This window comes from Scardinius erythrophthalmus (assembly GCF_964197995.2).
Source record: "Scardinius erythrophthalmus genome assembly, chromosome: 10".
NCBI lineage: Eukaryota > Metazoa > Chordata > Actinopteri > Cypriniformes > Leuciscidae > Scardinius > Scardinius erythrophthalmus.
Window position 1 is genome coordinate 43,495,149 of NC_138230.1, and position 17,044 is coordinate 43,512,192.

Below are 17,044 nucleotides of genomic sequence, written 5' to 3' on the forward strand. Positions count from 1 at the left end.
CTCGCAATATCTCGTTGTGTGTCACAGGAGAAACCAAGTCACACGGGTGAATAGAGACCAAGTGACTAACAAAATAAGCTGGAGAGCACAACGACACAGGCATTAAAGAAAGAGAAGGCTTTTATCGCTCCCGGCTTTCTGGCTTCATGTCTGGTTAGGATGAACACTCACAGAAACAAGAGCGAGAGTTACTGGAGTCAACCAGAGCGACGACTGCTCGGATTTATGCGGAGGAAACTCGCTCTCATTCCTGGACAATTAAAGGGAGGCTTAAGGCCAAACAGATTCAGATCATTGAGGAGAGTAAATGAAGTCCAGCAAAGCACTCTGGGATAGCGGATCATGGAGTTTAGTGGTTCTGGGAGCCACATTCAGCACAGATGAAGTCTAACACCAGTGCATTGACAGCCGTGATGGATTCGACACGACCCAAGGGGGATGATTTTATTTTCAGCTTTGTGTAGCAGCAAAGATATATAACCGTCTAAATCACTGTGGTAACTAAAGACATTCCCCCGTTACACACACAAACACACACACTGCCAGGGTGCCAAGAACACGAGAAGAAGGTAGAGGAGAAAATAATAAAAGTGTTGAGCTCAGACTTACAGATTCTCACACACCCTCCTCAAGTCTGCGCCAAAACACTGTAAAACTCATAATTCTTTTTTTATTCAGCTAAGAAGAAAAAATGCACTTTGATTTCACCCCCCAGAAGAGGGGGGGGGGGGATGGAGAGGGGGGGGGTTAGAGAGAGAGAGAGAGAGAGAGAGGGGGGGGGTTAGAGAGAGAGAGGGGGGGGGGGGGGGTTAGAGAGAGAGAGAGAGAGAGAAGAAAGAGAGGTATTGTGTTAGTGAGACTGCAGTGGTTCAGTGTTTGCTTTGGTTTCTATGGAAACGCCAGACTGAGAAGAGAGATAACTTAAACAGATGTGGAGAACCCGACCCGGAGGGAGGGAGAGAAAGACAGAAAAAGAAATCAGGAAAAATAACGAAACAGAAAAGCCACAGATAAATCCGCCTTGTCTGAGAGTGTTTCTGCTATTCTGGTGTTTAAAGAGAACAAATCATGTCCAGAGAGAGAGAGAGAGAGAGAGAGAGAGACACCATGCGACAGACAGGCGAGAGATTAAAAGAAAAGAAAAAAAACTGAAGAAAGAATCGCAAGAAATTCTTCTGGTTTACTGATTAAAGGGAAAGAAAAAAAGATCTGAGGATATAAACATATAAAGGCATGAGGGTTGTTGACTGACAGCAGATAAGAACAATACAAAATTATTTTATTAGTAAAAGATACAGTTAGGGCTGAATCATGAAAATGTACTGCAATTAAAAAAAAAAATAATAATAAATAAATTATTTAATTGATAAATTTAATAAAATTTAAATAAAATAAAATAAAAAATAAAATAAACTAAAATTTAAATAAAATTAAATTAAATTAAATTAAATAAGAAATAAAATAAAAAATAAATAAACAGTTAACATTATTTTTATGGAACCTAGCCCTTCTTTAAAATAAAATAAAAATAATACAATAATAATAAAAAAAATCATAATGATAAAAAATTATTAGGTCTTTATATTCTTTCTTTATATTAAGTTAAGCTGTATCATCTAAAATACACTCTTTCCCTTATACTGTACATTCACACACTTTAATCTAACATCCTGAATGCTAAAAAAACATGCATGTTGATGTTATTTGTCATCTGAGTGAACGCGCCTCTGGTAATTATGAATGTATTATATCTCGTCCTCAGCAGGGCGACGAAACATCTGCGAAAACCCAAATCTGGCAGGCCGAATTAAAAGAGACAAATTAAAATGATAAAATTCCCTTTCTAGTCATCTGAGAGAGACCTTCACACCCGTCTCGGACCTTCGACAACTCAAGAAGCGGCGGTAAAAATGAATGTTTCCGTCCCAAACACCGTCATCTCCATCACAGATGCTCCGAAAATAATGAATGGATTAAACCGATAATTGGAAACTTCCCCACGGATCTTACAAGCTGCGCATGGCGAGTGAACTCAAATGAAGAAAAGAATGAGAGTGGAAAAGAAATGAAATAATAAAAGTGTGTGAAATATTGATAGCGTCTGATGTATCGTCTCATCTGCGAGATCACTGATGACAAACAGGGGAATTGAGGAGGAAAATTGACCAGCACAATGATTTATAGAGAACGATCATTCATAAGTGAGCCGGCTCCTCTTCAAAGCGCTCATATATTAATAATATCTAGTTCTCGATGTTGTGTTTTACTATTTCATACAGAAAAGAGCAAAATATGACACAAGCATTACTAAAAATTACATTCAAATCCATACAGAATCAATGCAGAACACAGAATATTAAATAGTGTCGTCTGTGTCTACCAACAAAAAGTGGATTTGATTATATCTGTCATTTTATTAATTAAGCTAATTTAGAGTTTTTTAAGACTATTATTCCCAAACTGACTGCACTGATAAAAATGATTTTGTGGTGAAGTAAATACTACAGAAAAAAACTATGCAATTTACATGAAAAAGTAAGTAAATTCTGTATCAGTACTCAATTCAAGCATGTAGAAATGAAAGCGCAAATATCAACGTTATAAAATTAAGTAAAATTACTCAGCTTTTCTGATACTGGTGTTCCCATCATGCACTGGGCCTTGAATGATTAATGAGGTTGATTTTCCACTTTTTCCCAGCTGTATTTACACTGTTTTATCATTGCTTTTGTTGTTAGGATTAATAACTTGCCATTTTTGTGACATTTGGAGTTCATTTTCTACTCAAAATGACACATTCACACACAACAACGATCCATCAAATGTTACCGTCAGTGTGTATTGTGTACCAAGTATTGAGGTCTCTGTGTTCATGTGATGTGTAACTCTTGATATGTAGATATGGTTTCTCACACAATATCTATTGTATTAATTACTCAGATGTTTCTGCATATACTTAAAAAGTGTGGTTTAATTCAATGTTATATTGTTTGAGTGAAATGAATTGGAAAGGAATCTTCAGCTAAATAGATGTTACTCAACCTAGACAAGTTAAAATTACTTATTTTGACAGTCAATGTTTTGCCAGATGAGAGGTTTATTTACTATTTTAATTCATTTTACTCTAATTCATTTTATAACTGTATCATTTTTCTATTTTAATTCCTTTTATAACTGTTTTAATTTCCCCTGCTTTTATTTTGTGTCTATTTTCTATGCAAAGCTCTATGAATTGCTATAGTGCGATTATTATAATTCCTTTCCATGTAAAGCATTTTGAATAACTGTTTGAATTTTCCTTGCTTTTATTTTGATTATTTGTATTCCTTTCTTTGTTAAGCACTTTGAATTGCCATAGTGTATGAAATGTGCTATAGAAATAAACTTGCCTTGCCTATTTTCTGTTACTTTCACTTAACTTAGTTAAGTAGAGGTTACTTAATTCCATATGAGAAATGAAAAAAAATATGCGTGTGAAATTTACATAAAAAATATTTGTGCAAAAACGTAGTTGTTTACTTAGTTTTACTTGTTTTTTTCAGTGTGCCTGTTTTAGCGACTGACCTCGTGCTCATGCTGAATCAACTTTATTATGATCTATGTAAATCAGGGCTTATCTATTTACTCCAGAATCCTCAAACCAAACATCATCAAACCCATAAAACACCAAGAGGCAGAAGAGCAGGGTCTTCAAACACTTCCAGAACGGTTAAAACGAGACACCAAACATCGCTTTCAGGGTCAAGTTTGTACAATCATTATTTATATTTATTGTAAATGTCAATATATATAATTAAAAGGGATGCCACACAACTGAACAAGAGCCACTCATTTGATGCATTTGATATTAGAGTCAACTAAAACTATAAAAATAAAAACATTTTTGTTGCATGAAGTTAAATTAAAGTTAACTGAAATAAAATAAAATATAAAGAATAAACTTATTTTATTTCAGCTACTTGCTATTTATCATTTTCATTTAGTTTAACTTGATGCACTAAAATAACTAAGAATTAATAAAACTATATAGAAATATTTTTAAAAAATGAAAATGGAAAAAGTACAAATAAAAACATTCAAATATTAATAAAAACTATAATAGTATGTATTGGTTATACACATTGGTTATACATATTCATATGTATAGCACTGGTTGGATGTCACCATTGGTTTACTGTGATTTTAATATATTCCATTTTTAATATATTTTCAGCATCATTACTCCAGTCTTCAGTGTCACATGATCCTTCAGAAATCATTCTAATATGATGATTTGATGCTCAAGAAACATTTATGATTATTATCAGTGTTGAAAACAGTCGTGCTGCTTCATATGTCTGTGGATTATTTGATGAAAAGAAAATTACGAATTTATTTAAAATAAATAAATAAATAAATATATATATATACATCTTACTGACCCCCAAACTATTAGAATGGTAATGTACATACACACACACAAAAAAATGTAAAATTAAACTTCTGAAATTCTATTTTATTGCGGATATCTATCACAAAAGTCCTCACAGACACGAACTGAGACCTGTGGATTATTCCTAAACTCAGGAGCATTGCTAAAACTAAGCGGATGTGCGGATGTTGGATCTGTGATTGCTGAAGGCAGAGCTGAGCTGCAGACGTGATGTTTCGGTGGCAGTGGCGATGGCTCATATAAAGAGATGAGTTCAGCGCTCAGTAAAACCCTCCCTGGAAATCGTGTCTTTAAATTCATCTCCACATTTGCTGTGTCAGATAAAGGTACGAGATGTCTGGCTTCTGTCAGAGTCAAGAGTAAAGCTGCTTGTGAACTGTCACATCTGAATGTTCAAGAGGTAAAGAGCCTCGCACAGATTCACAAAAGCCTTTTATTTAGACGGTCTGGAGTGAACATCCGCTGGACGACACTGACCTCTGATCAGCTCATCAGAGAAGAGTTACTGATGATGAGAGCGAGAATCATCTCACATTTACACATGTGGAACTGATACTGGGCTTAGATTAATGTGTGTGTGTGTGTGTGTGTGTGTGTGTGTGTGTGTGTGTGTGTGTGTGTGTGTGTGTGTGTGTTCAGACCTGCTGGAGAGGTTGAGGAGCTCGTGTTTATCAGCTGCAGTGTGTGTGTGTGTGTGTGTGTGTGTGTGTGTGTGTGTGTGTGTGTGTGTTCAGACCTGCTGGGGAGGTTGAGGAGCTCGTGTTTATCAGCTGCAGTGTGTGTGTGTGTGTGTGTGTGTGTGTGTGTGTGTATGTTCAGACCTGCTGGAGAGGTTGAGGAGCTCGTGTTTATCAGCTGCAGTGTGTGTGTGTGTGTGTGTGTGTGTGTGTGTGTGTGTGTGTGTGTGTGTGTGTGTGTGTGTGTGTGTGTGTGTGTGTGTGTGTGTGTGTGTGTGTGTTCAGACCTGCTGGAGAGGTTGAGGAGCTCGTGTTTATCAGCTGCAGTGTGTGTGTGTGTGTGTGTGTGTGTGTGTGTGTGTGTGTGTGTGTGTGTGTATGTTCAGACCTGCTGGAGAGGTTGAGGAGCTCGTGTTTATCAGCTGCAGTGTGTGTGTGTGTGTGTGTGTGTGTGTGTGTGTGTGTGTGTGTGTGTGTGTGTGTGTGTGTGTGTGTGTGTGTGTGTGTTCAGACCTGCTGGAGAGGTTGAGGAGCTCGTGTTTATCAGCTGCAGTGTGTGTGTGTGTGTGTGTGTGTGTGTGTGTGTGTTCAGACCTGCTGGAGAGGTTGAGGAGCTCATGTTTATCAGATGCAGTGGATTTGTCCTCCAGTTCCCACAGGAGAACGCTGATGAGATGAGAGTTCTTGATGACAATCGGCACCTCCTCGAACATCTTCTCGAACCCCACGCTAGCTTTCTTCAGCCTGGACACACACACACACACACACACAACAGATCGACATGGACAAGCATCAGAATCTGGAAGCCAAGATTCGACATCACGTTTTTGGTAACACCGTACATACGGGTCTTTTGGTTCGGGATGCAAATGTTCCAAACGAACACAGTGTTTTTTAACCGCTGCACGTGTGGAGCGTAACTCAGAGTTTCTCCTCTAGAATGGACAATATGGATATATTTGATGTTGCACACACATCTACAGCTCATAACTCATAAACCCCGCCCTCTCCATGAGGTCTAATGAACACGATGGAAACTAAACAATCAAATTACACTTTTTTCCAAAGATGTTTTCTGTCATGTTATGTAGTTTTTATCACGCTGATGTAAGTTTAAGAGTTCGTCTTTTGAAATAAGTTTGGTCTTGGTTAGTTATCTGATGCTATAAAAACGGGAATGTGACGTCATGATTGACAGCTGTGATTGACAGGTAATCTAAACGAAGTCAGTGAGGCACCAACGGACTTTTTGGGGGGATTTTCGGGAGGAGACTGGAGCTTTAATTTCCACATGTCCATAACTGTTTATTTCGCACCGACAAAATGAGTTGTTCTGCGTTTCTGCGGGAGCGTGTGTGTGTGTGAGTGAGGGCAGGACCTTGATCTTGGTGTCGTCCATCTTTTTTTTACAGTCTATTTATATTAACTCTTTCCCCGCCAGTGACTTAATCAGCTTTCCGTGTTTTCACTGTTATACGGTAGGTGGCGCTATTACGCATCTTCTGAAAGAGCACAGACTCTCCGGATCAAAACACAGGGAAAAAAGGAGCAGAAACAAGCGATAAAAGCATTGCTTTTGCACATTAGTCTTTGAAATAACTCAATTTTCTCAGCATTTTGCTCAAATTGTTGCTTTTTTATGAAACTTATCCCCATTCAAGTGTTGATAAAAAAGAATGCATGAAGTTTTGGTTTAAAAGCAGAGGCTCTATTCTTTCTTTTGATACATTGCATGTTCAGATATGCATACAAACTAAATATTCTGGGGGCCATATTATAATCTGCAGTGTGTAGAAGCAATATTAGTAGATTTTTTTTTAAAGACAGACATATTTTGTTAACTAAACGACTGTTTGATGTTAAAAAAGGATTGTTTTTTCTCTTGCAGTATAAAAAAAAGAACCAAAAATTAAAACTAAAAATCAAGGTAAATTTTTTTGTTTGCTGTCACACACTTACTACGCACAATACGTCAAGTATCCAGTGTTATTGTCAGTCCGTATTGAAAGTGAAACGGCTGTGCGATTTGACATAATAGAGTCAGAATCAGAAGGACCAGGTTATGGCCAATGAGATTTCAAAGTGGGACAAAATGTCCTGTGGGAGAATGATTTAAGTGGTACAAGTATGGCTATGAAAATGTTAGGGAAGGTTAATGCTAGGACGCCAGATGTGTTCGTTTTTTGGATAGGCAAAATAAAAAAATACTTGCAACAGCATGCATTTCTTGGATGTCCGATTTGTCTCGTTTATGGCTGGTTAAGTTACAGAGATCTCAAAATAAACTGATACGGTTGGTTTTAGGTTTTAATAGTTTTACACATGTTAATGCCTCCCATTTTAGACATCTTAACTGGTTACCTATATAGAAAGCAGAGTTGTGCACTTTAAATTAAAGATGGTACACAAGATAATTAATAAAAGAGCTCCTTCATATTTAAGAGTTCAGATGCAAAAGCCTCTAAGTGCCATCTGAAATTTTCTTCTAGAATGATCATTTTTATAAAGCTTGTATATTTAAGTACAGTAATTTCACTTAAATGACAATTAATAGGTCATTTGCATTGCCATTTAAGTGAAATTATTGAACTTAAATATACGAGCTTGATAAAAATGATCATTCTAGAAGAAAATTTCAGATGGCACGTAAGAGGCTTTTGCATCTGAACTCTTCGTGTATTTTTCTAGGGAAAGTGAGAAACTCTGTTATAATACTAAGCAAAGTCTAATGGATATTACATTATGTCGTTTCAAAACAATGTACAGTCGAAGGTCTTTTGAATACTTGTGCCCATGAATGGATAGAGTTGCCTCTAGATGTAAAGAGTATGTCAAATTTGTTTGGTTTTAGTATGAAAGTTAAAAGTTGGCTATTAGATAAGTTGTTTTAGTGATTCATTTGTATGAATGTTTTTGGGTGGATGTTTAATTGTGATGTATATTTTGGAAATGTGTGTTCTTATTGTAGTGTTGTAAGTATAACAGTATGTTATGTCTCTAGGAGTGAAGTTGTGCTTTACATCCACAATGGAAATAAGTTTTGTTTAAACTTTGTGTTATCCTTGACAAATGCGTTAATTTTTCACTATTATTTAGTCTAATAAATCAAATCAAAATCCTGTTGCTCTTTGGGTATAAAGACAAAAACTCACATCGCTAGCTTGTTTTCTGTCGCTCATTAGGGTCTGCTTGTGGTCGGGACTCCTGTAATGAACTGATCACTCTAATTAAATGAGTGGATGATTTCAACTCTTCTCCATCACTAATCGCTCCATTAGACGAGCTCTCGAGGCTGATTAGTCGACTGATTTCAAAGGCACTTTCTGAAAGGAGGATGAAGTCAACAAAGCAATGCGAGTGTGTGTGTGTGTGTGTGTGTGTGTGTGTGTGTGTGTGTGTGTGTGTGTGTGTGTGTGTGTGTGTCAGGCGTTTCTGACCAATCTACCCTTTATCCAGATTCTCAGCCAATCCATAATCCCCCAATACCAAATATTCTAGGTTTTGTCGGCAACAATATATAATAGCTTTAACAAATAAAATAAAAGCTATATGACATATTTATAAATAAATGTATGAAGATTATATAATATTAAAATATAATACAACGTACTATATAATATAATACAACAAAATATATTATATAAATTTTGAAACTAGGCAGGGCCCAATACAATATATATATATATATATATATATATATATATATATATATATATATATATATATATATATATATATATATATATATATATGAATGACATCTTATAACAAATATATATATACATATATATATGAATGACATCTTATAACAAATAAAAGAAAAACTATAACACATTTAGAATAAAATTTATGAAGAATATATAATAACAAATAAACTAATATAATATAAACTATTATAATATAATATAAACTAATATAATATAATATAAACTAATATAAACTAATATAATATAAACTAATATAAACTAATATAATATAATATAATATAATATAATATAATATAATATAATATAATATAATATAATATAATATAATATAATATAATATAATATAATAATCAATTTTGAAATTGGGCAACCCCAATAAATAAATAAATAAATATATATATATGTATCTTTAACAAAAGAAAAACTACAACACATTTAGAAATAAATTTAGGAAGAATATATAATAAAACATAACCAAAAATATTATATAATAAATAAAACATAACATAATATAATAAACTAAAAATAAAATATAATAATATAAAACATTTTGGATATAATATAATATAACATTACATAATATAATATAATATAATATAATATAATATAATATAATATAATATAATATAATATAATATAATATAATATAATATAATATAATATAATTAATATATGTTGATTTTCCTAAAATAAATTTCTACTTTTGATATATTAGTCCACCTGCATTAACTTCAGGCTTACCCTTCTGCTGAGAAGTCCTTCTCTTTACAGATCTCCATGAGTTTGGGGGTTAACCTGTACGCTTTCAGACACAACGAACCCTGGGCCGTCTTCAGAGGATCTACAGAGGAAGAGAACCAGACACAAAACATGGAAGACTTTTCTGAACACAGGGTGTCACAGGGTGCTTGTCTAAGCTTCAGATACAATACACATCTCTGGCAAGACCAAAAAAACTAATAGCAATAAAGGCTGTTAAACAACCGCATGAAAGGTCAAACTGAAGATTTAAAGTTTGAACAGATGCAGGAGATGTTAATCTACCAGGAGACTTAATCCACTGGCAGAAGCCTGACATTTTGAGTCAAAAAAGGCTTTATTAATATAGAAGATGGGCAAAAGATTGGCAGTCAGCTCTACCTGTTATCTGCTATACAAAGACAGGATTTATAGAGCGATTCCGTTCTGATATGAAATGCATTTAGACATTGTCTGTCTTTTCACACGGTCTTGAAACGTCCTTAACAATTGCACAAGAACTAAAGCGAACTCAAGGAGATCTCAAGATCTGTCAGACACACAGAGCTGGTCTTCTTCAAGAACCTGTTGAAAAGGTGAGGAATGAGGAATGAGGAATGAATCAATATCAGGTTTGAGGATGTATTAATGCTCCACTTCTGAGCGCCATACACAATATTTCTGCAATAACAGATTACACAACGCAGAAGAGCATAATGAGAATGGATCTGAAGTAAATCTGAGTGTCATATTCTCTCGAGTACGTGCTTATTTCGAATAAGTAATTACTTCACGACTGCTAAAAAGTATAATATGAATGTATGTAGTATGAATTTAATCCAGACGTATATATACTCCATGTTGTCATTATCATGTGACCTAGCATCGCTTCACTGTCATTCCCACAAATCCCATCATATGTGGACACTCCCTCTAATTAACAGGTTTGTTTATTTCCACTAACTAACTAAATAACTAAATAAATGTTCGTTTAGAAAGGGCACAAACAGAATGGTTCACTAGTGGACTTTTGAACGACTTCCTCTAATTAACGTGTTTGATTACTTCAACATCGACCCATTACTAACATGAAATAAAGCATAAAGCCATAATATTTCCTAAAAACTATGTCTAAGAATTCCTTACATATCATTTGAAATGAAATGAAATAAATAGACAAACATTAATAAACAGAAGCATTTTCAGTAATGTCCTTTAATTAACGTGTTTGGTTCTTTCAATAAACACTTTCAGCATGTTTTCTCAATTTCATATTGTATAATATTAATAATAGTGCTATGCAACGACTAATCGCGATTAATCGCATCCAAAATAAAAGTTTGTGTTTACAAAATAAAAGTGTGTGTGCACTGTATCGTTATTTTGTATTTATAAATACGCACACATGCATGTATGTTTTTTGTTTGTTTGTTTGTTTTTTTAATGTCGTAACTTTGATGTATAATTGATGTAAATATATATGCAAACTTGGCTGCCTATCTTGGCCAGGACACTACAGTAAAACAGATTTTAATCTCTTAAGAGAGTCTTCTCTCCCAGTTAAATAAAGCTAATTCAAATTAAATACATTCAAGATTTTTTTTTATATATATATGAAATATTTATATATAACAAATTATATATATATATAAATTGTGTATGTATATATATATATATATATATATATATATATATATATATATATATATATATATATATATATAACACATGCAAACATTTCTTAAATATATACATGTATGTGTGTGTATTTATATATACAAAATAATTATACAGAGTACACACACATATATTATGTAAACACAAACTTTTATTTTGGATGTGATTAATCGTGATTGATTGATGCCCAGCACTAATTAATAATAATAAATGAAAATGAATATATGACCCTGGATCACGTCACCAGTCTCAAGTCGCACTGGTTTATCTGTGGCAATAGCCAACAATACATTGTATGGGTCAAAATTATCGATTTTTCTTTTATACCAAAAATCATTAGGATATTCAGTAAAGATCATGTTCCATGAAGATATATTGTAAATTTCCTACCGTAAATATATAAAACATGTATTTCTGTGAGTGAATGCAGGACAATCGCCAACATAAATGCACAACTTTAAAGGAGATTTTCTCAATGTTTCGATTTTTTGCACCCTCAGATTCCAGATTCTCTAATAATATCTCGACCAAATATTGTCCTATCCTAACAAATACATCAATGGAAAGCTTATCTCAATTTCAAAACATTGACCCATGTGACTGGTTTTGTGGTCCAGGGTCACATATAAGAATAAGAAATGGAATTGAATTATGAATGACAGTGAATGACTTAATTTGTGATGAAACCTTCAGTAATAAATCAGAAATAACCCCAATATATATATATATATATATATATAAAAAAAAAAAACATTTCACTAGTGGCCTCAACCCCACTAAATGTCCATTTGTATTTAGCTTCTGTTTTTTTCTTTTTAATCCACCCACTTGTGTCAGAGAGCCTGAAGAACACATGAACGCCGGCTCTCTGAATGCTCTCATTGTTGGTGCCCTCGCTCTCGGGGCCGGGTGGGGTTTCTGGCAGCTGAGAGGTGTCTGATATATTTTTAGTGAGGAGCGCCGGCCTGAAACCACGAGGAGGAGCTGAACAAACACTCTGATCGGGATCCACATCTGGCGAAGTCTGAGGAAACTTACAGACAGCGTGGACCACGACCACGAGCGCTGCGGAGAACAGTTAAAGTTCTGTGTTTACGTCTCCTTTCAATCCGAGTGTAATCTGAGATGGTTTCAGTGAGGAGGGCGAATGCAAGTTTTGTTTGTGTGAGTTTGAGGGAAACGGATCTGAACTTTTGATTACACCTTGAATAGTCACAGAATAATCACAGCTTTCCTGTCAGCGCTTGCAACGTCAAGCTCAGGGTTCGATTCCTAGGGAAGAAGCAAGAACTGATAAGAATGAAAAATGTGGGTAAAAAGAGTCTGCCAAATGCATACATGTAAATTACAGTTAGGGTCACTTTGTGAGAACAATGTGCGATATCTTTACATGAAACTGCCAAGTTTCTGTATTGTAGTGTGTTAAATTTATGTAGTCTTAATTATTGTTGTTTGTCATGTGTGGATGCACCGTAAGGTTTGATCATTTATTTCATTGTATAATAGATGCAATGACAATTAAAGGACATGAATTGAATTGTAAAAGCAGCTGGTCTGACGGTTCCTGGGATTGGTGTGGTCTGTGCCGGAGGATCCGGGTGTCCGGGTCCTGAATCCACTCCTGAAGACACACATCAGCTCTGCGATAGCAGGCTAAATAAACACGGGGAGGAAACCCTGTCTAGACGAGGCTGATACACACACCAGCCTCTGTTTACACAAGAGGAACGCGGTCCACAGAGAGAGAGGGAGAGAGAGAGGGAGAGAGAGAGAGAGAGAGAGAGAGAGAGAGGGAGAGGGAGAGAGAGAGAGAGAGAGAGAGAGAGAGAGAGAGGGAGAGAGGGAGGGAGAGAGAGAGGGAGAGAGAAAGAGAGAGAGAGAGGCAGTGCAGTAGGAAAGAAGTGTGTGTGTGTGTGTGTGTGTGTGTGTGTGTGTGTGTGTGTGTGTGTGTGTGTGTGTGTGTGTTAGATAGAAAGATAGATAGAAAAATAGATAGAACATGTATAGATAGATAGAACGATAGACAGAATGATGGATGGATGGTCCAAATTGACTTTAAATGGTTAAAACATCTCCAGCATTTTCAGAAAATGTTTTAGTTTTATTCTGATATATGTTTTGTATGTATGTATATATATATATATATATATATAAACACACACATTTATTTGATAAAAAAATATATTGTGATATATTGTGAAATATCTTCCAGCATCATTACTCCAGTCTTCAGTGTCACATGATCCTTCAGAAATCATTCTAATATGATGATTTGATGCTCAAGAAACATTTCTGATTATTATCAATGTTAATAAATGCTTCATATTTTTGTGGACCATTTTTCCCCCAGGATTCTTTGATAAATAGAAGGTTCAAAAGAACAGCATTAATTTGAAATACAATTTTTTTGCAACAAAACAAAATTCTTTACTGTCACTTTTGATCAATGTTGCCCTTGCAAAAAAAAAAAAAATAAAAAAAAATTATTTGATAAATTGGGAACTGGTTGTAGAGTATGAGCGCATGCTGAGTGACAGAGGAGAGGCGTACCGTATATGAGCACGACGGACTCCTCGATGGCGTGCTGGTAACTGAACTGAGAGTCCAGGAGAGCCCGGCTCACGAAAGACCCGTAGAAGGTGGACTGGTACCAACCCACGTGAAGATGATCGATGTTCACGTGACGCAAGCTCCTCATCATCTCCATCTGATACTGAACTACAGGAGAAGACACAGCAAACATACGGGTGAGAGAAGGCTTGAGTATCATTCTGAGGATGAAGAACATGCAGACCCTGAGAGGAAACTCTCACGGATGAAATCACGGTTCACTGTCAGTTATCGAGCCGTTAAGGGTCGGGATTCGCCCCGGTCTGGGGAACGATATTCCACCAATGTGGGTTTTTAGCTGTGAATAACAATATTGTCTAATAGAAGATTAGGATATTTTGCCCCAATATGCAATTGCTGTGAATATGAAAATCATTATGCAAAAAAAAAAAAATACTAGAACATTAAAATAAAGAATAAATAAGAATACTTAATTATGAATGCATCACTAAAAAAAAGAATGCAAAGACAAGTTTATGGTTATTGCAGTGCAAAAAATTCTAATATTATTCTTAATTGATATCTTTGTTTCCAAGTAAAACGAGATAATAATAATAATAATAATAATAATAATAATAATAATAATAACCAATAATTAAAATGAATTATTGTATAATTATATAAATATACATATAACTAAAATTAATTATATATATATATATATTCGTTATATATATATATGTAATTAATAATTATTTAAATTATATATATATATATTTAAATTATATATATGTAATTAATAATTATTTAAATCATATATATATTTAAATAATATATATATGTAATTAATAATTATTTAAATTATATATATATATAATTAATAATTATTTAAATTATATATATATTTTAATTATATATATATATGTGTGTAATTAATAATTATTTAAATTATATATATATATATTTAAATAATATATATGTAATTAATAATTATTTAAATTATATATATATATAATAATTATTTAAATTATATATTTAAATTATATATATGTGTAATTAATAATTATTTAAATTATATATATACATTTAAATTATATATATATATATATATATGTAATTAATAATTATTTAAATTATATATATCATTATTAAATTACTGTAATAACTACTGATAATGACATTATTAATATTGTCATTAAGCATGCTTAAAGACAAGTTTATCTGAGAAACAAAATTACAATAAAAAACATTCTATTCTATATAAGTATAAATATTGTCAGAAATGAATTTCAGAAATTAAATAAATTAAGTGAATTTTAGCTTCGGTGCCAGACCATGGTAAATATTGGAAAAAAGCTCTGTCGATATCCTCTTAAACTATTCTTTTAAAATCCATATTCACAATTTAACACATTAATATTTGGATGTCTTCATATTCAGAAGGATTTTAAGATTACGTTAGGATAAGTAAGGACAAACAAAGGTAATCTTATTTAAATCCACAAATGATTAAATATCAGCCCGCTCAAGTTCTGTGCTTCAGAAACATGTGAAAACGCATATTTTTCTGTTCTAGCAAATGCATGAAAAACTTCTTAGTGAACTGATAATAAACTTTGTACTATTTCTCCCAAACAAAAGTGTAAAGTCATGCATGCACCGTATACAACGTATGTGTGTGTAAAAGAGCATGTGCTTTAATGTTAGTAAAATTAAGCTATTGACAAGTCTTGAAACACTCTCGTAAAGGGCATGTGGTGCAGGTCTAAGAAGACATGATAAAAATGTTGATAAGTACAACATAAATGTGCATTTGTGCATTTATGGAGCGCTGGGATTCCCGTCAACCCTGGAAACTTCCAGCCAAAGACAGCCAACGACTCCAGATAGCGATAACTGTACAAACACAGACACAGTCACTCCTCGGCTGAGCCGGACAACACTTTCCATCTCGTGTGCCAAGAGTCCTGAAACACTCCCTCTGACAATCCAAAGGCCATTCGGTTTCATCCCGAATGCAAAAGGGAGATAGCATGATTATTAACGTCAAGGACGAGCACAACAAGGGTCTTCGTTTTATTACAAGAGCCCGAGAGTCTCGTAAGACGCATTCAATAAGAAGCGCTCCTCTCTCTCGTGAGAAAACATCTGCGATACGAAGACTAGCCGTAGGACGGAAGGCAACAGAAAGAATTAAAGTAATCAAATGGTTGATCCTTTGGGGCGAGCACATCTCTGAGAGGAAATGTGTGTGAGAAGAGGGACCCAAACAAACGGCTGGATACTTCAAAACGCAGCGTGCATTCCAGCGCTCGGCCAAACCAGATTCTGCAAGGACAAATGAGTTGCATGAGAATAAAAAAACGACGTAAAATGCACAAACCCAAACCCCCTAAAACACTTGAAACAACAACACAAAAAACAAGATAATGAGAGTCTAGCTGATGGCATCCTGTAATTAAATGGATTTTCATACGGAAAAAAACAACACTCTAAAAAAATATATATATAAAACGAGGCCAAACCCACCGGATTTTTCTTTTTTGCACGATCCGAGACCTCCTTAACTTTCTGACTTCTTCTGTGGACACTTCAAATGTTGTGGTTTAGAAACAGAAAAACAAGCAGATGCTGTAGACGCCTCCGTCTCTGAACGCTAATGTTAAAGTGAGCGCTACTAAAAACAGAGAAGAGTGAAATTAAACAGCACAACATCAGCGTCACCCTCCTTCACCCAAAGGTCAGAACTGCGAGCGGAGTGGCTTTTGCTCGAACTTGAATCGTTGCGGCTTGTTGTGGAGAAATGTGCTTTTCTCCAAGCAACCAAACGTACAATTTTCACCTAGCAAACTCACAAACAGAAAAAAAATAGACAAGAATATAATAGTCTCAACGTTAGCGTGGGCAAGCAATCACTCAACACACTCGAAACATGTTAGCAATCCAACAGAAAAGCCCTATTATAGTGATTCACTTCTGAAAAATCGCATTTTTAGTCATGCATTTTGTATCCAAATTAACCAAAAAGGAAACCCAATGTACTTTTCAATCCTTTCTTTCACATGTTTTATATTTCTCCTATATCATCTACAACTGTGGTCATTTAAAAGTAACCATAACACGACCTCAAACGAAATGACTCAACGAAGAAAGAGAACAGACCCAGCGTGAGTCAGCTGACAGCTCACCATGTGACTGTTTCTAATGTCTCAAAGGCGGATACATATATATATATTTAAAACAGGCCTGCGTTGTGTTAATCG

At 34.4% G+C, this 17,044-nt stretch overlaps 1 protein-coding gene across 2 annotated transcripts in view; it reads right to left on the reverse strand.

Moving 5' to 3' along the window:
* Positions 1-17,044, reverse strand: part of eif3hb (eukaryotic translation initiation factor 3, subunit H, b) — a 79,711-nt gene that overhangs the window by 19,034 nt on the left and 43,633 nt on the right. For both annotated transcript variants that reach the window (XM_081376135.1, XM_081376136.1), the window contains 3 exons: positions 13,782-13,949; positions 9,558-9,657; positions 5,704-5,853 (listed from right to left, as the gene is read on the reverse strand). In XM_081376135.1, the coding sequence (XP_081232261.1) occupies positions 5,704-5,853; positions 9,558-9,657; positions 13,782-13,949 (418 nt within the window). The remainder of the gene's footprint in view (positions 1-5,703; positions 5,854-9,557; positions 9,658-13,781; positions 13,950-17,044) is intronic.